Genomic DNA, 20,510 nt, shown 5'->3' with positions numbered 1-20,510 from the left:
TTGTGTCAATCGGCCGAAAATATACATGTAGAAGCTATATCTAAATCTCCACCGATTTCAAAGAGACTTGCCAGAAATTAATTTATATTAACTACAGTTCATTGTACAAAATTGTATGGCAATCGGATAAACTTTGGGTCTTTAGAGCACAATTTGAATAAAATTGGAAGAATATATATATTGGAACTATATCTAAATCTGAACCGATTATCAGATATTATTTTGAGATCTATTCTGTAGAAGGCCTTTAAAGAATTTATTCTATAATAGACCATTGCGATTTTTTCTACAGAATGTCTTATTTTCTTTATATGAACCTAGAACGAAAACTAAAAGTATTTTCAAAAAAATTAAATAATTCTACACATTCTCTCAAGACCCCCAAAATATAACACCATATGGTCATAAGTCAAATGTTACAAACACTTGTTGTTGCATCTTTGCTTTCCTGTGATTGGCGAACAACGGCATAAAAAAGTATCAAATATTATTATGTTGCCATCATGAAACATGCAACACTTAACGATAATATCAAATTTCTTGCCTTTTTTGTTTGTATTTTGAGTGTGCAACAATGGCTAAACTGTCAAGAATTATGAAGACTATAAAATGTTTGGCGGCGGCGGTGGATGTTGATGGTGGTGGTGTTGACGATGGCGTGTGCAGTAACCGCAAATTTGCCAACCTGTCACCTAAAGGAAGACAAAGAAACAGTTTGTGTTTTATATTAAAACATGGTAGAAAATAAGTGTGGATGATATTAAATGTCAGCGAGGACAGTTAAAGTCACATCATAAAAAACGCACACTCACTTCGGCAAAGAACCGTTGAAAGAACCCCCTTCAGATATGAAATGATTTTTTTTTTTTGAAAATGGCGGCACCATAAAAGTAAACCCTTTTTTCTTGCTGGTGTACTTTGTACATCCATCGAGGCAGTCAGTCAGCCTGCCATCCAGACCAGCCTTCCATACACAGATGCTGAAGGGAAATGATAACTCTTTATTAACTATCACCCTTTTTTTGGGGTTTTTGGTATTTAATTTCATCTTCGCACACAACTTCTTTTATTTTTTGATGTTCATAAAAATGTGATTTTATTTCAAGTGACAATCTTGTGAGAAACTTTATTTTTTTAGTTGTTTTTCTTGGGTTCCAGGGTCATATAAATTTTATAATATTTTATTTTTTTCTGTTGCTGTTTTATTAATAAAACTTATCTGGTTGGAAAATCTTCATCATCATCTTTATGTTTCATCCATAGTTTTAATATTTTCGTGGTATGTATTCAAGTAAAGGTAATCAGTGCATGGAAGAGAACATCCTTTTGTCGCACAGGTGATAAGGGAAAACGTTAAATTAAAGAATGAAGTTGAGTTCATAACTTCTTGGATGTTATTTTGGGAAAATTAACTTTTTATTTAATATTAGGTCAAAACAAAAAACACAATATTTAGGAAAATGGGAATAGAGAATAGATTACCCTTAAAAACACGCGATTTCCTTAAAGATATTTCCTTACATATCCTTAGCATATGTTAGATATACAAAAAGTATTTTTAAATATATTATATTCTATTGAAAACATTTTTTTTCTTTTGAGGATCCTATATAGTTTTTTTCTATGTAATACACTTAATATCGATTACTATATAGGATAGAATACAGAATAACATCTTTAATGTTGAAAACCTCTCAAGTTAGCCCCTCATTTTGCAACATCTCGAGATATTCACCAGACACCATATATGGTACATACATTTTTGATGAGAATAAAATTCTATGGAGATTAAGATTTTGGATACCATCCACCATAGGTACACTGTCAGTTACCTGAACATATAGGGAGAATACCAAAAAATGGACATATACCGACAATTGAACCATATTATTATTATTATTTGTACATGCGTTTGGTTGTAAAAATGTCAGCAATTTTTAACCCAAAACCTGCACCGTTGTAGAAAACGAATGGTAGGGTGGAACATGAGTATAAAATCCTCCAAATAATGTAATATAGAGGTAAATTCAGCTGATTCGGTTGAAAAATAAAGTCAAACCCCCCAAAGTACTGAAAATTGTGGGGTACCCTTATATGTGGGGTACCCTTATATTTTTAGTGGTACACAATAAAAACCTAATATACCCAATTTCAGTGAATTCCGTTAAAAAATGCGCTCAAGTACCCCAAAATACCGAAAATTGGGTGTTACATTAATATGTGATCATGCATAAAACGAGGACCGATATATCCCATTTTCAGACAAATTCATCGTTTAGAGGCTAGAGTGATTACAATGGACAGGCGGGCATGCATAGATCGTCATAGAATTTATATTATATATAAATATATAACTTATCGGAAATGATTTTCGATAAATTTTGGTAGGGAGATTTGTTATCAAATAACAAATTACAGCGAATTCTCTTACCATATATAAATATCATTAATACTGCGAGCACGGACATGGCTAATTGAATTTGATCAAGAATATTGAGTCTCCGGGATTTTATCAATTTCGCTGAGAAAATGTATTTTTAGCTTGAAACTGGAGAATCACTAAAAAACTGGGTAATTCAGACAAGTACAGCCAGGCTATTTATTAGGATACAATACCTGTTAAATACGTTCAATAGAAGAAATAGGCATATTACGGGTCATCTTTAAATTATACCACCTCTTAAAGATCCTCTGTGAAATATATGGCCTTACATACATCAGTAATCATCGATAGAATAGAAAATCACTTTATCATCCCCTGTAACGCAGTTTCCATAAAAAATCCCTAATCGAAAATAAAACAACAACTTCTCTCCTAGCCATTCTACTACGCAATTATTTACATTTCCCTTCATTCTAAATCCATTTCTCTTCAAATATCAAATCAACTCGTTCATTCATACTTTTGTGGACTCGTCAACAAAATCTCAGCATTTGATAGCGAAGGGGTACTTCAACATTGTTTACCAAAACAATTTTTTGACAGTTTTATGTATGTACGTGAAAATACGAATATAAAAAACAAAAACAACAAACTAAACAATATAGCTCGACTAGAAAACAACAGTCAAGTGAAAAACACACATAACGGCTTGGATCAAAGTCATTAGAAAACAAGACGAAATATCTGGGTATGTAACCCAGTCTGTCTATATGTCGTACTTACTTACCTTACAAACAGAGGAAGAACAGTAAACACATGACACACTCACTCAGTCACTCTCTCACTCCATCACTTAATCGGTTTTTTCTACAACATGAATGAAGTTCATTAAAAAATGATCAAAAATCTGTTAGGAAAACAAAAAAAAATGTCAGTAAGCCTAACATGATTTTCTACACTTCATATAATCGGTGATCCTCCATTCCGTTTGTCGGGCGGTCGCATTCATATGTACATATTGTACATACACATGTGAATTGTTTACACAAAATTGTTTTCTGTTTGTTTTACACAAAGTATTTGTTTGCAAACACTGAAATGAATTACATTGACGATTAATGTTACATTAAAATTATTTGATTGGTAAATAGAGGAAAATTATATTTTTTTAAATCGTTGCTGAGAAAGTAATTTTTGGGTTCCATAAAAGCCACTCCGCAATTTTTTGTATTAGATTACAAAAGTAGCTCGATTCTGAAGGAGCTAAGTAAACATGACAGAGCTTCAATTATATAGTGGAGCGGTGTGAAATAGCCCCACCTTAAAAAAAAAACTGTTGTGGAAAATAATTTCTGATTCTTGGAATGTATTTTGATACGAGGGTGTATCGCAAGCGTTATGTTGATATATTGGAAACCTTGACACATTAAAATATATAACATTTATGACCTGAAAGAATTTATTATATTTTCCGCATTTGTAAAATATTAATTTATTTTGATCTACATTTCTAAAACTTTAAATTCTTTACACGTTTTGATTAATCAACGATCTTTTTGGAAAAGCGTAATTTTTTAGGTATTATCTTTTTGGTTTAAAAAGCTCACTTCCTTCTGTTTGTTCGGCGGCAAAGCAGAATTGTCGACTTTTCAGTGAAAATCAGCCAGAAGTATTTCAATAACCACCATCCAGAAAAAGTCACAGTTTGGTGAAGTTCATACATTGGCGGTTTCATTAGACTAATGAGCTTATTATTGCTTGTGGGCTACGTTAAAGCTCAAGCCCTCATAAATTAACAGATTTAAAGACAACACTTATTTTTCGTGAGAATATGCCAAAATTGGACTAAGCGGATGGAAATTTGAAACTTAGACGCCGTAAAATTTGCATCGTAAAGCATTAAAGAATAAGGGCCGTCTGAATTTGTATACCCTCATCTTTATGGCTAATGTGCCTCCCCATGTTCCATTGCACCAAATCCGTTTTACACAATTTGTATTTGTTTTACAGATGTCAATCCGTCATTGCATTCGATAATATCGTTTTTTTTTATAATATCGTCCGAACAGAGCATCCGAATCAACACACTTTGTACAATCAAATTTTTTAATCATACCAGTATATTGTTGGGATATGGAACTTCTCGGCCCACTCCTTCTAGTACCTCGCCATCAACACGTCAAAATTTTGAAACTTTGTAAATCTTATATGAAACGAACGAAATATCCAAATATCATCCAAACCTTACTAATCGTAATATTTTTACCCATCCTAGATCGAATCTGAAGATGGGACCCATCGGTCCACTCCTGGTACATAGCTCATTATTTAGGCGACCAGATTTTGAAAATTAAAATAGATGACAAAAATAAAAAATTGATTTTTAATAAAATAATAGTATGTCTATAAAATGAGTTAAAAAGTCGTTTAGTGCGACCGAGCCAAATTTCTTGTACGAATCGAGTAATATTGGGATCTTTATATAAGAAAAATAGCAAAGAAGTATACCTATGGATATTATGCAACCCATATGCCACAAGGAAGTATAAGTTACAGAAACTTTTGAGGGCAAATTTTCGTAAAATTAAAAAAAAAAGGAAAAGGTGAGTGTCTTAATATTGGGGACACCAAGAAACATAGAACCCAAAATATGAAATTACAGCAAATTCGGTTTCAAAACGTGTCCAGAAACCCTGAAAATACCAAAATTTAATAATTATTAATTTTTAGGGAAATAATTCGGTTGAAAATGTTATATGGGTTTTCCTGCTAAGATTCGAAATTTTTATCTATTTCACTGAAATGTCATAAATCAAGTTCGAAAATACAATCCGTCCACTCCTTCTGGTACCTCCCACATACAATGGTCAAAATGTTTGCTGAAAATTTATTTTATAATAGAATCAAGCCGATTTGAACTAAACATTGCTAACTCTTATATTTAAACCATGCCTATATAATGTTGGAAGATAGGACCTATCAGTACATTACTTCTAGTACCTACCCCACAAAGGGTAAACATTTTGAAAACTTGTAAATTTTACACCAGGAAGGTAATCTGGTTAAAGTATATACATGACGCGCTGATCGCTTTGAACTTTTACAAGGTGTTACGGTTATGGCCAAGGGCGACGCCAATAATTTTCTGTAATGTTGAGATGATATTTAGGGATTGCAATGAACCGAAAACTATTGTTTTTGATAAAAATCGGTTAATATTTAAGGTTGAAATGGACCAAATACTTAATTTTTTACGGTTTTTCTGGTCACTCTAGAGGCCGCAATTATGGTCCGAACATCGCGAAAGGGATCGGAATGAACATCCGCATAAAGAGTTACTTGGTAGTTGTGTAGGGTATCGTATGGTGTGCCCCGTCCGACTATACGGTTCCGCTCACTGATTTCTATTCATTTTTTGGAACACCGCATGTTGGTAAATAATATTCGAAGAGCAGTGAAATTTATACAGTCCTGCACATGCAAAACCCAAAAATACATTACAGAATTTCAAGGAGCGTGGTGATTAAGATCAAAAATGGAAATTAATGACATAAAAATACCTAAGCACAATATGTTCATTATATATGTATGTGTATATCCAAATAAATGAATGAAACGTTTATACATATATGTACTTGCATACTCTTCTGTCCATTTGGTGGTTATGTGTGAGAATTAGTCAATGGTTGTAGGATGTGGTGTGTGTCCTAGTAAATGTGTTTCTGTTTTGTTGTGTTTGTCATTTACATGCATTGTTGTTGCTATTGTTGTTACTGGCTTAATAGAAACGTTACGAACAAATGACGATGACATTTCCTGAGTTCGTTTGTTCGTTGATTCGTTGTGTTTTGTTTTAACAACATACAATTGTGTCCCCCTTTTGTTCTGTTGATTTCTGTAGTGTCATCATCCTGCTAAGATCCTCTAAAACCCACCGCTAGGATTACACACCTGAATTGAGAGGTTGACAGTTGTAATTCACAGTTATTTGGGAAATAAACCTTTTGTTTTTTGAAATTTTGTCGTTTTGTTTGGTATTTTCACTTTTGTAAAGGACACAGACGACAACAACTCTCTCGTTCTTCGGACATTTTCTCAGAATCCAATAGAATTTTATTTCTATTTTGGGGTTTGAAGATCTTTCTTTTTTTGGTTGGAGTTGGAAATATTTGTTTGATTTTTCAGTGTTTCCATGCGAACACATTAGTTTCCGGTATCACAGCGTTGTTTGATAATGATTGCGACAACATTGTGAATCTGCCACAATATGGGCCACCAGTGTAGACGAAGATTTTCTTTTTGTTGTTGTTTTTTTGTTCTTTTTCACATAACTATTTGGTTGGAAAGTGGCGGTGTCACACGGTGTTTTAAGACCACCGTGTTGGCGGGTTTATTTGTTTTCGTTGTCGTTGATTCTAGCCTTTGGGCAGAGAGCGGGTTATGTCAATAATATGGGGACAAAAATGTATTAACTTATTGTTAAATTATGCACGTATATGAAATTCCCTATGCAACTAGAATTGTTTTCAACTACAACAATGTTATTGGTGATGCAGTTAAGAGGTTCGTATGATTAAATGGGGAAATGTTATGATATACAAACGATTACAGGCTAGGTCAAAGCTATAATGCTTAGATGAAATAGGGCACATTACTCGTTATATCCCACACAATTACAATGGAAGTTTTGTTTGGCCCAATGAACATTAGGTTTTGCATTATCGATTAGTACCACATTGAGATATCTGGGCCATTTAAACGGGATTAGGAAACAACCGCGTGGTCGGGATAATTCAAATACCTATATATTTTGGTAATACTATGGAACCCAAGCATTTTTCGACCAACTTTGCTTGAAATTCACTTGAAAATTGTAAAATAAAAGGACAGGAACTAGTACCCGGATTAGCATAGTCGGACGAAGCCGTCCATAACCTTTTGCAAACGTAATTTCCGTGTCTGGACAAATTTCCAAGGTTAGTGTAACTCCTATATCCGAATATATGTATATATGCATTTTTCCTTGCCCAGATCTCTTCCCCTTTAAAATAATGTTCGTTTAAGGGGACCCCCCATTCTCGGGGTTTGTTGACTTAATTCCAATCTACACTAATTCAAGAATGTCCCTGCAAAATTTCAAGTTAAAATCTCAAGAACTCTTGAAGATATAGCCGATTTATTGTGTCAGCATCAAGTGACGGCTGAAGGGCTTCTCAAACTTTAAACGCGTTTTTCTCTAAACATTTATTTGCGAATGGCGGGCACGATAACTCAAAAACTAATAACCCAATCGATTTCAAATTTTTACACGTTTCTCTGTGAGTGTACTGCTATCGTATGAACTAGGATAAAGCCAATCGGTGAAGATCTTCCTTATTTTTTAACTTGGTTTTTGGTAAAAAATCGGTGATTTTTCAAAAAATATTTTTTCAAAGGTCCGCCATTTTGTTAATTTTAGAGCGAGGTCAATAATCCTAGTTCATACGAGAGCCAGACATGTACTCTTTCTAACACCGTTGGAATTTTCGAATTCCGATGTTCCAGTGAGGAGTTATCATGCCCGCCATCAAAAATAAGGACTTTTCTTTGATCACAAAAAACAACAACAAAACAACAACAAAATTTTTTTGTAAATTATTTTTCTTCCTTTTTAAATCTTCAAATATATGCAAAGTTACAAACCTTAACAAGCATTGGTATTCATTTACCAGCCCATTTAAAATCTTAAAAATAAAAAATCGAGAATGGGGGGGGTTCCCTTAATTATAGTGGCCTCTCGATCGGTGAAATTATATATTGGAGTTATTTCATACAATGGATCTATATTGCTATTTATGCAACCCTAATATGTGATATTTATGTATTTCATAAATACACGTTTCGAAATATAGCCAGAAAATGGGATCTCTGGCCCATAGGGTGGAGGTAATTACTAATTATAGCCACACTAGTTGGGATTGGGACTATGGGACCATCAAATTACATAAATTAGGGCGGGAAAAATTACATAAATTCGGGTCTAAGTCTAAACATGGACATTCTGAAAAATCCCAATTTAAAAAAAAATCTGAAAATCATATTGAAAATCGGAAAGTATTTTGGACTAAAGGAAATCGGGGGAAATCCTTCAAATATAAGAGTGACATTATAAGCAAAAATTATTAATTATAGCCTCACCAGTTAGGATTGCTACAATACCATAAACAAAATCAAATAGTGCGAGAAAGCTATTTGGCTCTATGTCCAAACATTGATATTTATTGAAAACCAGTAGCTATTTTATACTCCAAGAAATACAGCGAAATCATTCAGAATTCATACTGAAAACTAGAAGGTTTTTTATCCTCGAAGAAATCGAACAACATCCTTCAAAATGCCAATGGTACTGTGCCATTATATGAGGGCTATTGCGGAACTGCTTTGAATTTAAATGTCAAGGTGTTGTTAAGGGAATGTGATCAAACCCAATTATTTTCATTATATCTGATAAGGAATGCAACTTTCACTACGAACTCAAATGAACTACACACGATAAACAGAAAGAGAGAGAAGCTTCACCATGACAATAAACCGCGTCACCATTCAAGGAAAGTTAAGGGAAAACATTCATTAAACGAGGATCTCCACAATCTGTGCATTGCCATTCAGAACATACGGTGAATAAAAAAATAATTTGCATGAAAATATCTCTGCAGTCCGGGAACCTATCAGCCAAATACAATTACACATTTTTATGAAATGGCTTGTTAAATAGTTCTGAGAGATATAAAGAATAATTATACGCTACACAACTATGTTGTCAGGGTATTATAGCTTTGTGCAGCCCCAAGAGTTTGTAACGCCGAGAAATATTGGTCATAGACCCAATACAATTAAGTATACCGGTCGTCATATCTCGATTAGCTGAGTTGATCTACACATGTGTGTCCGCCCGTCCGTCTGCCCATTATAATTTGTAAACACGATACAGACCAAAATTTTGGACCAAAATATAGCGCTGATCGCTTTGAAATTTTCCATGAGGATCCAGATATGATCAAGGACAACGCCTATAATTTTCGGTGATCATCAGATAATAATATTGGGATAAAGTGGACCGAAAACCTTTTTTTGTGTTTTTTTTTCGAGTCGATCTATAGGCCGCAATTAAAAGCCGAATAACAACACAACCCACGATGAAGGCCAAGAGAGTGCAAATATTGCCCAAGATCGGAATATAGAACCACACAAAGTTAGATTTTCGTGGAAGTTGTGCAGGGTATCATATAGTCGGCCCGTCCGACTATAATCACTGTTTTTTTGCTATACATTTTTTGACAACATTATTTTACGCAAATTCAGGCAAATTTCGTGTTTTCTTTCGATGCCAACAATTTTCACTTTGGTCTTTAATTTAAAGTTTACTTGAAAAGTTGTCTGAAAAAAGTAAATTTTTACTTTTTTTCTTGCAGAATCGTAATCAGCTTCCTCGAAACCCTAATGTGTGATATTTATCAAAAGTTACCAAAAATGCCTGGCCGATAGTGCAAAGGTAATTACTAATTAAAGCCACACTAATTGGGATTGGGACTATGGGACAATTAAATCACTATATACTATATACTATAAACCGACTATACTGCTTCGGTCACTGGTTTTTTGCTATAAATTTGTTGGCAACATTACTTTACGCAAATTCAGGCAATTTTCGTGTTTTCTTTCGATGCCAACAATGTTCACTTTGGTCTTTAATTTAAAGTTATCTTGAAAAGATGTCTGAAAATCTACTTTTTATCGAAAAAAATCGTGCTCAGTGACAAAAGTTACCAATGCCTAATTAGATCGACCATTTGAGTCACAGTTGATATAATCTTCAAACACAGTACTATTGATTCAAATAAAGATTTAATGTATTTTATCTGACTTTTAGGTTTTTTTTTTAATTTCGCTATAGTTCTTAAAAATCACCCTTTCTGTTGATGTAGTTTTCAGTGCAGGATTTTCTATTACCTTCTATATTTTTTACCACCCTCGTAACTCTCACCCATAATGCCACCAACTATTCCAAACAAATAAATAAATAAACAATCAACCCACCGCACGCACACGTATTCATGTCATTTTCCTAACTAATCTCACGGATGAACTTTGCCAGTGGTGTACCCGAGTGGGTGGGGAGAGGTTAAATGCACCATGTATGCGTTAATTTGTTACTTTATGGTCTTAACTTAAAAACGTCATAATAAACAAGTCAATTATTGTTTTAACACATTAGCAAAAGTACTTCAACAAACAAGTCAAGAAGGAGATGACGAGAAAACGACAACTAGCCTGTAAACGTCAACTACGTAAGTCGACAAAGCGGCAAACCGGGATCATTTACATAAACATAAACTAATCCACAAAAAAAAAAAAACTCAACCGAAAACATGTCATTCTAGGCTCCAACTACTCCTCATGTTAAACATAATCGTATCTCTGGCAAGTTTTAGGTTAAGCAGCATTTAACAAAATATGGAACTAAACATATGCGGAACCCCTTCCCCCACTCCTCCATAACAAAAAAGGTTTGAAAAAACAAGGTCTCCCAAACATTTTATTTTGTACATTCTCTCAGACCAAAATAGAGGCAAACAAGAATGAAAATGTCACAGGAAGATAATATTAGTCTTTGTCATTAACTAAAAAATATAAATTTTGTTGTTGTTATTGGTGTTGTTGTAAAACGGCAATTGTAATAAGTATGAAATTATGTGCTAAACTAAATATGAGACATATTTAACCACTATCGTTGGTTATGTTAAACATAATATATCCGGTATCGTAACAGCTAGCATACACGATGACCAAACAAAAATTAGCTGTCGTATGGGTCATTCCGCTTTCGGCTACGCCTTGAGGTTAATACAGTGTTATTGTGAAATGGGTGATCTATACCTATTGTTTAGGAAATAAAGAAATTAAAATTTAACATTCTTTGGTTTTATTATAAATTTATTATTCATTTTTTTGCGGGTAAGCCTACCTCCCAAATGCCATTCCAATGAACCCAAAATTTCAATTTTGCAGTTACTTCTGGTCATTTTAAAAGACATAGTCGTGGGGCTAAACGAAAAACTAGGCAATCTTTCAAAAGTCTAAAACGTATGAAAACACCCATACGATCCCATGACTTTTTGGCAAAAACAAATCCTAACTCAAAAACCAGTCATCCAACCAACATGCGAGTATATTCTTATGACTCAAAACAAAAATTATGTTTTTGTGTATTTCTTTAAATTCACAAAAAAAAAAAAACAAGTCAAAACAAAAAACAATCCAGAAAAAGGGTACTTGTTAACAATATTTACAGAAATCCATGTGACAAGACAAAACGACAACAGACGGCGCAACAACATAATTTTAAGCACTTATTGCACTTAAAACTGGACTTTAAAGATGACAACAACAAGCTGTCAAAATCTCATAAAAATAACTTCAGACGTTGAAACTTAACAAAAACAACTTCCAAATAGTATTCACCGGCGATGAGGTAAAATTTTTTTCACTTCGTGTTTTATTTATTTTTTAACTTTTTTGTAAAAAACAAACCTTTTTATGTGTGAGAACAACAATGTTGATGACCCAATGAAGAGGTACATCACCCGAAAAGCAACAGCTTTTTTCCTACCAAAAAACATACAAAACAAAATTTTTTTCCGCTCACATATGACACGTTGTTATAAAGAAGACAGTGCGTTGATGTTGGGAGTTTGTTAAGGAAATGAGTGTTGTTGCTGTATTTTCGGGGAGAAAGAACAAAATCATCTGCATTGCTACAGTAACATTTAAACATTTAACAAGAACAACGAGGACAAAAACAACAACAACAAAAAACTGGAAGACACGTAATCCAAATAAGCGCCACACTTTGTAAGCTACAAGCTTGAGAAGCATTCACCAATACGTATTTAACGCATTGGACTGAGAGGGTACACTGGGAAGAAATTAAATAAAGAAAAGAATAGATAAAAACAAAAACTTGTGGCAATTGTAAAAAAATAAAATATATGTCACTCGGATCCGCAGCTTCTAGTTTAAATATACATTATTTGGACAGACATGAATTTAATGTTGATATATTGTTTGAGGTGTAATAATTTTTTTTGTATTTATTAAACCAAACAGGAAAAAATTTAACACTGTGGAATTACATTTAAAATATCATGTGATTGTATAATGCGTCTAGAAACTTCAACGTAAAATAGGGGCTGTCTAAAAAAAATTGAAAGTTGAAAAACGTTTGTGAGAGATATGGCCAATTACAGTCACTTTTAGTGGAAAACATATGTTTAATATTCGAAAAAAAAATTGCACTTGCACTCAGCTAACTATTTTATATAGGAGCTATGTCCAAACGTAAGGACTACCCCTAAACGGAGGCGAATATTAATAATTTTTGGGAGGGAGCAAATTCTTTTGAAAAACTCGCTCAAGAACCCCAAAATACGGGAAATTGGTGGTGCCCCTATATGGGGGCTACCCGAAAAAATGGATCTATATTTATAATTTTTAGTTGAGAGATTTGCTATCCAATATGAGCTCAAAGTACTCAATTACAACCAATTCCGTCGAAAAATGTGATCAAAACTCCCAAAAAAATGAAAATGGGGGGGGGGGGGGTGTCACCGTTATATGGGGGCTACCAGAAAAAGTCGACCTAAATTTAAAATTTTTAGTGGGGAAATTTGGTCCACAATAAGAACCCAATGTACAATATTTAAACGAATTCTGTAAAAAACGCGCACAAGAACCCCAAATTTCCAAAAATTTAGGGGGTACCCTTATATGGGAGCTATGCCTACACGTGTACCGATCTATCTTCGAACATGACCTGCCTGCAGACAAAAGAATGATTGCAACAGACGGACATGCTTTTATCGTCATAGAATTTTACGCTGATCAAGAATATATATACTTTATAAGGTCGGAAAGGATTACTTCGATGAGCTACAAGCGGAAAAACTAAATTAATTTACGCTACATACTATGGTAGAGGGTATAAAAGGGATTGTATGGAGAACATCCAAATAAGGCAAATATTAATCATTTTTGCTAGGGAGATTCGATATGTAATATAAATATACCAAATTACATCGAATTCGGTTAAAAACCGCATCCAAAATTCAAAATACAGAATATTTGAGGATCCCATTATATGGGACAACCTCAAAAATTTGGACCAATATTGATATTTTTAATAGGCAGATTTGATTCCAAAATACCGAAATTTGTATATGGGGACTACCCGAAAAGGCAGATCAATATTTAAAATTAAAAAACTGGAGATCTTTTACACAATTTAAAAAAATAAATTCCAGCTAATTCGTTTAAAAAACATGCCCATAATCCCTTAAATATCACAAATTTGGAGGTTCCGTTATATGGGGACTACCACAAAACGATATAACCCATTTTCGAACTTGGCATAACAGCAGACAAATAACTTGACATGCCTGCAGACAAAATTCCAGCACTCTACCTCAACTCCTTCAGAAGATAGCGTGATTACAATAGACGAGCATGATTAGATCGTCTTAGAATTTTACCCTTGTAGGGTCGGAAATGAATTTTTCGATGAGTTACAAACGGCATACTATACTATGGTGAAGGGAATAAAAACCAAATTACCGTTGTCTCATTGCGACAGAAATCGCTGTAATTTGGCATTTAGGGTTTTTCGAGAGTAATAAATTAAATTGAGGGCCACACTTCTACATATACATATTTTGGCATAGTTCGAAGGTTTGGCATTTCAGATTCCTGATTCAAGAATACTTTTTCATATAACTGTTCAGCATACGTCTATATTTTTCAAGGGTAAATGTACACAACATGGAGGCCAGCCAACCTTCATGATGTGTGATTTGGAATTTTTCACTTATATTGTAGAATGTTTTACATTGAAAATGGTATAATGTCAAAACACCCTCCCAATATTCGAGATATTGTAATCCAATTGGATATAATTTGATATTTAGAGTTCTCAAAAAAAGCAATAAGCAGCAGCAGCAGTACCATTGAAATTTAACCGTTTGCAGATCTATATTCCAAGCATGGGTATATTTCGCCAAGTTAAAATAGTAGCTTTTTTAACTTGGCATCCTTTCCGACTCATGTTTTTGAAATTGTGTGAAATTGTTCTCCATAAGATTCAAATTTTGTTAATTTACACACAAAAGTCTTGGTCCATTTGATCCACTAACTATTGGCTGATCATCATGAATACAGCCATGCTTATTCGTTGACCAGATCCCATTTACCGTGTAAAGTTTGTTGATATTCTGTGTCATACTTGTAACCTCTACAGAGATCAGAAAAACATACCAAAATAAAGTTCATTTATATTTTTTATTTTTATTTAATCAATATTTGTCCAAGCGTCAGATTAGCCTCTATGTATACCGCCTCCATTATTAGATATGTTGGGGATTTTTCAATTGAAATTTGAATTTCAGAAGTGACTTTAATTTCCATAATCGGGTATAGTCCCCACATAACGGTACCACGTAATATTTTATACGAGAAATTTGTTCCTTAACATGAAAACGTCAATAGTAGTCGGAATGGATGGCATAACATCTACTCCTACTATTACATATTTTATTGTATATTATTGGCGTACTTCATCAAGCATGTTGACCCTACACGTACGATTTTTGTTAACGATTTTTTTTCAATTTATCGAAAGACAAAAAACAAATATTTTTTAATATCTGCACAAATTTTCACAATCCTACCATCCATATTAAAATAATTCCCAGTGTAGTTCTCCCTGAAAAGAAAACACCCAAAAATTCCCCAAAATTGTTGGAAGATTTTAAAGTAATTTAATTCAGCTTCTCCACCGTTCATAAAAAGTGATAATTTTTTTTCTCATTTTAAAGACCACTCACTCAGACGTCAGGGAGAAACAACAGCATCTGACAACTGTTTTTTTGTTATACAATAAAAAGTTGACGAATTTTTACCGTTGTTTTAAGCCACACGCACACTCATTCCGATACAGATAATCACAACCGCATAAGCACAATACATTCGTGAACATACATACACAAAAACCAACAAATAAATAAAAAAACAAAGTTACATTCCTCTGATTGTAAAAAAAAAGTAGATACGTACGTTGAACGCTCAATTAATTTTCCAAGAAATTTGCTTAAATTTCTCGCAATTTTATGTGAAATTCATTGAATTTATTTGTAGCCAGTGAGACGGTTGGCGGTAGAAGGTCGGTTGTTCGATATGAACGACGTCCGGCATTCAGTCGGCATCGATCATATCAACACTGGAAATATGAAGTTATTTCTAACTAAGAGACGTATGAAATTGACGTTTTGCTGTCTGGTTGTTAGTTTGGTTGGCGCTCAGTGATTTAACGTTGTAAATATTGGTGATATAGCGGAAAAATAACTGATAAGTAACGAATGACTACACTCATTTTTTTGGAGGAAACAAACGGACATGTCTGTCGAGGTGGGTTTAGTAAGTGTAATTTGGTACTAACTAAACCTAACCAAATGGGGACTATATTGAAACATGGACCTATATCAAACATTATATGGAGAAATGGTTTTCACACACCAATAACCTGGAACGACAAATAGCAGCCACTTCTGTACATCTAAATTTTTCAAATTACCGAAAATTTGACGGAGACCCATTCGGGGTATTGTCGAAACATGAAAATGTAAAATGAATATTCGTGGCTGAAGGTATATATCAGACAAAATTTTTTTTATTTATTTTGGATTCCGTATGTTTAAAAATGGGGCTCAATGTTTGCAGTAAATTTAGTGAATAATGTATCCATAACAATATTAATTTCGACGATATACCCTGAATTTTTAATCTCCCTCTCCTTCTATATCCAGAAATATGACTACTCTTCACAAGAGTTGTAATAAAGTCCCATCAAACACATTCGTCAAATCTATTTACATTCATAGCAAAAAAATATATATTCGTATCTCTTCCATTCATTCATTAAGTCATTCGGAATAGTTACGCGTATCGACACTCATAACATACAATCAAATCAATTTAGTTTTGTTTTGTTCATTCATTCATTTCCTAATCATACATTCCGAATGTTTGTACGAATGAGCCAGCCAGCCAGCTAACCCGCCAGCAATTCATTCATTCATAAATATAGTACAAATATCTGGTGGCGAAATACAAGATTGTTTACCTGATAGTTATTCATGCTTCCCCTATATACCGGTATTATTATTGGAACGTGTTCATCATTTCCTTATCTTTCGTTTCGACTTTTTTTGCAAAAGCGTGTCATTCGATTACGATTACGACCTGTTCCTTATCTATGATTTTCATAGCTTATTTGTCAGTCTTAAAATAATAACGGCAATGCAGCACCACCACTAATAATAACAACAACATTTTGCAAGTATGACAAGGATGACTGGCGTAGTTTGTTAACGGTCATTGAATCTCCAGCGATTCGTCTACATGTCTAGAAATATTACAAATTTGCACTTATTTCTCAATAGCAGATGATTACTAATTGTGTGTTATAGATAAAAAAGAGTTTTTACTTCTGTTTCAGACTACTGCTGAGATATTAAAGAATGTGTCGGCATGTCATATATGCAAGGTTTTATTTGAAGATCAGAATTAAATTCTAAAGCTCCCAAATAAATTATTTATGCCTATATTGGCCTAAGAAATCATTTCAAATCGGAATATTTTTCATGGGCCCACTATTTATATCCTCCAACATCTTAAGTGCACCTTAAATGTGCCATTCGTATACACAGAGATAGAACTATTTGTACATATATTTCTGTTACTTATATAGCCGCATTCCGGCTTTTTATTGATGAAATAATTTATTCCTAAACAGGTGATTGTTCTGACATATACCCAAATTCAGATTCTGACCACGGTTGCACGTTTTGAAGACCTTAGGCTTCTTTTCCAATCAAGTGACTGCAGATTTTAGCGACATTTTCCGACCGAACTTCTGAATTCTGAAACAAAATGTATAAATCCAAATTTTCACCGCAGTGAATAGAAGTGAAAAAACATATTTGCAAAACATTGAATCTATATTTAACATGGTCTCATGGGAAGGTACCGGCCCATTTACGTTATTTTATTTCTGTAAGCCGAATTTATCGAAGTGACTGTAATTTGAAATTCATCATTCGTAGTAAACGAAAATCATAACCCACACCGTATATGTCGTCCCATTTCGATATTTTGAAGACTTCAGCCGCATTTGCCCACCGAAGAGGATACAATTTTGCATTCCGGGTTCATGGAAGGTGAAAAACATATTTCCAAAAAATATTCGATATGGATCCATATCGTATCATGACCCACATATAAAGGCAATGTCATATTTTTCGATATTTTACCAGAATCGTGAACTATCTCAGGACAGGGTACATCTATCGGCAAAACGGATACAGATACTTTCTAACTAGTTTCTTACCAGAGTAAAATTGATTCGAATAAGATTTTATATTGACTTATACGGTATTTATATTAGGACTTATTTCCGGGTTAACCTACTTTATGAGGATTTATTTGTCATATATTCAAAGGAATTGACACAATTTGAACCCATATTTTAACCAAATGTTAAATGTAACTTTTTATACTACAAATTTATATCCAGATGAAACCGACAACTAACTACCTTCCTGAAGCAAAATTTCGAACTTGACAATAAATACAATAAATTTATATCCGGTTAAAAGTCAACCAATTACAAAAACAACAAAATCAACTCCTATGGCTCAGATCATCCCTAAAGAAATCTGATTTTCCCTAAAAAAAATATTAACAAAATCAACGCCTATAGCTCTGATCATCCTTATAAAAATTATATTAAAAAATCCACGCCTATGGCTCTGATGATCCACAAAAAAATTATATTGAAAAATCCAAGCCTACAGCTCTGAAGATCCCTAAAAAAATTATATTGAAAAATCCACATCTATGGCTCTGAAGATCCCTAAAAAAGTATATTGAAAAATCCAAGCCTATGGCTCTGAAGATCCCTAAAAATGTATATTGAAAAATCCACAACTATGGCTCTGATGATCCCTAAAAAAATTATATTGAAAAATCCACACCTATGGCTCTGATGATCTCTAAAAAAATTATATTGAAAAATCCACGCCTATGGCTCCGATGATCCCTAAAAAAATTATATTGAAAAATCTACGTCTATGGCTCTGATGATAAAAAAATTATATTAAAGATCCACGCTTATGGTTCTTATCATCATTACAAAAATTATATTAAAGATCCACGCTTATGGTTCTTATCATCATTTCAAAAATTATATTAAAGATCCACGCTTATGGTTCTTATCATCCTTACAAAAATTATATTAAAAAATCCACGCCTAAGGCTCTGATGATCCCTAAAAATATTATATTAAAAAATCCACGCCTAAGGCTCTGATGATCCCTAAAAAATTATATTAAATAGTCCCTGCATATGGCTCTGATGATCCCTAAAAAATTATATTAAATAGTCCCCGCCTATGGCTCTGATCATCCTTATAAAAATTATATTAAAAAATCCACGCCTATAGCTCAGATCATCCTAATAAAAATTATATTAAAAAATCCACGCCTATAGCTCTGATCATCCTTATAAAAATTATATTAAAAAATCCACGCCTATGGTTCTGATCATCCTTATAAAAATTATATTAAAAAATCAACGCCTATGGCTCTGACCATCCTTTAAAAAAATTATTAAAAAATCCACGCCTAAGGCTCTAATGATCACTAAAAAATTACCTATGGCCATGATGATCCCTAAAAATTATATTAAAAAAATTCACGCCGTAGGTGATCCTTAAAAAATTGTATTAAAAAGTCCCTGCCTATGGCTCTGATGACCCTAAAAAAAAATATTTAAAAATCCACGCCTATGGCTCAGATGATCCCTAAAAAAATATATTAAAAAATCCACGCCTATGGCTCTGATGATCCCTAAAAAAATATATTAAAAAATCCACGTCTATGGCTTTGATGAACCCTAAAAAAATTATATTAAAATATCCACGCCTATGGCTTATATCATCCCTAAAAAAATAATATTAAAAAATCCACGCCTACGGCCCTCTTCATTAAATAAAAATTAACCTATAAGTCCCTTACCTATATGTCTAACTATATACACCCATTCATTTCTTTCTTTTTCACTCACACTCCAAAAAATTCTACTCATATTTAATTACAAATGACATATTCTCACATATCTAAGCCGGTGCAATGAATATGTGATATTTATGAACACACAAATGTCGTAACAAAGCCACAAAAAAGAAAACAAACTTCAAGAAGATGAAGTAGAAATATGAAAAGAAAAAAGTGGAATACCGCCACAGCCGCCAAGCCCTTCTTTTGTTTATTTGCTGACAAACATCTATCCATCCATCGATCCGTCGATCGAAGATGTTGATGATGATTGTTTAACTTTAACTGTTGTGTGCCCTTTTCTTTTCTTCTGTTAAGGACACTTAATCAAATTTGAATTGTTTAACAATGCCAACAAGAAGTAACAACAACAAAAACATCAACTACATCTTATCCGGCTACATCCAGTACTCCATCGAAAAGAAAATCATTTTATTTATTGTTCGGATTAACAACAGCCACAATACACATATCGTCAGCAATAATATAATATCACCATTCAGCTATAATCATTTTCACACACTCTCCAGCCGATTGTCGAAATGATTCCGCATCCAAAGAAGTCGTCTCAAAGTCTGTCCGTCCCGAGATACGTCAATCCGGCATTTGCGCCATGCTCAATGATGTGTAAGTGCACCCCATATGTCGGCGGTACCATGCTCCCGTTGTAATACGCCATGTAATCATAATTGTTTAAAGTATCGGCTGTGAAGTGGGTCTTTGTCTGCATGCATTCATCCATCCATCCGTCCAACCAGTCTTCTTTGGCCATCTATCCCTATATTTATCCATTTGATTTCATTCATTCATGCCATTGTATTGACCCTGCCGTTCGGTAAGTTTGGAATGCAGCAGACAGAGCATAGTCCACAATGTGTGTGTGTGATTGTGTGCTCTCTTTGGGGATTAGCTGCATATTCCCGTCG

At 33.7% G+C, this 20,510-nt stretch overlaps 1 protein-coding gene across 1 annotated transcript in view; it reads right to left on the bottom strand.

Annotated features, from left to right (window-relative positions):
• Window positions 1-531: 531 nt before the first annotated feature.
• Window positions 532-20,510, bottom strand: part of LOC133324075 (uncharacterized) — a 69,262-nt gene continuing 49,283 nt past the window's right edge. The window contains exon 4 of the mRNA XM_061532961.1: window positions 532-692. Coding sequence (XP_061388945.1) covers window positions 532-692 — 161 coding nt within the window. The remainder of the gene's footprint in view (window positions 693-20,510) is intronic.

The sequence above is a fragment of the Musca vetustissima genome, unplaced genomic scaffold (assembly GCF_032173495.1).
Source record: "Musca vetustissima isolate MV318-11 ecotype Yass unplaced genomic scaffold, APGP_CSIRO_Mvet_v1 utg5762, whole genome shotgun sequence".
Lineage (NCBI taxonomy): Eukaryota > Metazoa > Arthropoda > Insecta > Diptera > Muscidae > Musca > Musca vetustissima.
The sequence above is the reverse complement of the archived record's forward strand: the minus strand, read 5'-3'. Positions and strand labels throughout refer to the sequence as shown.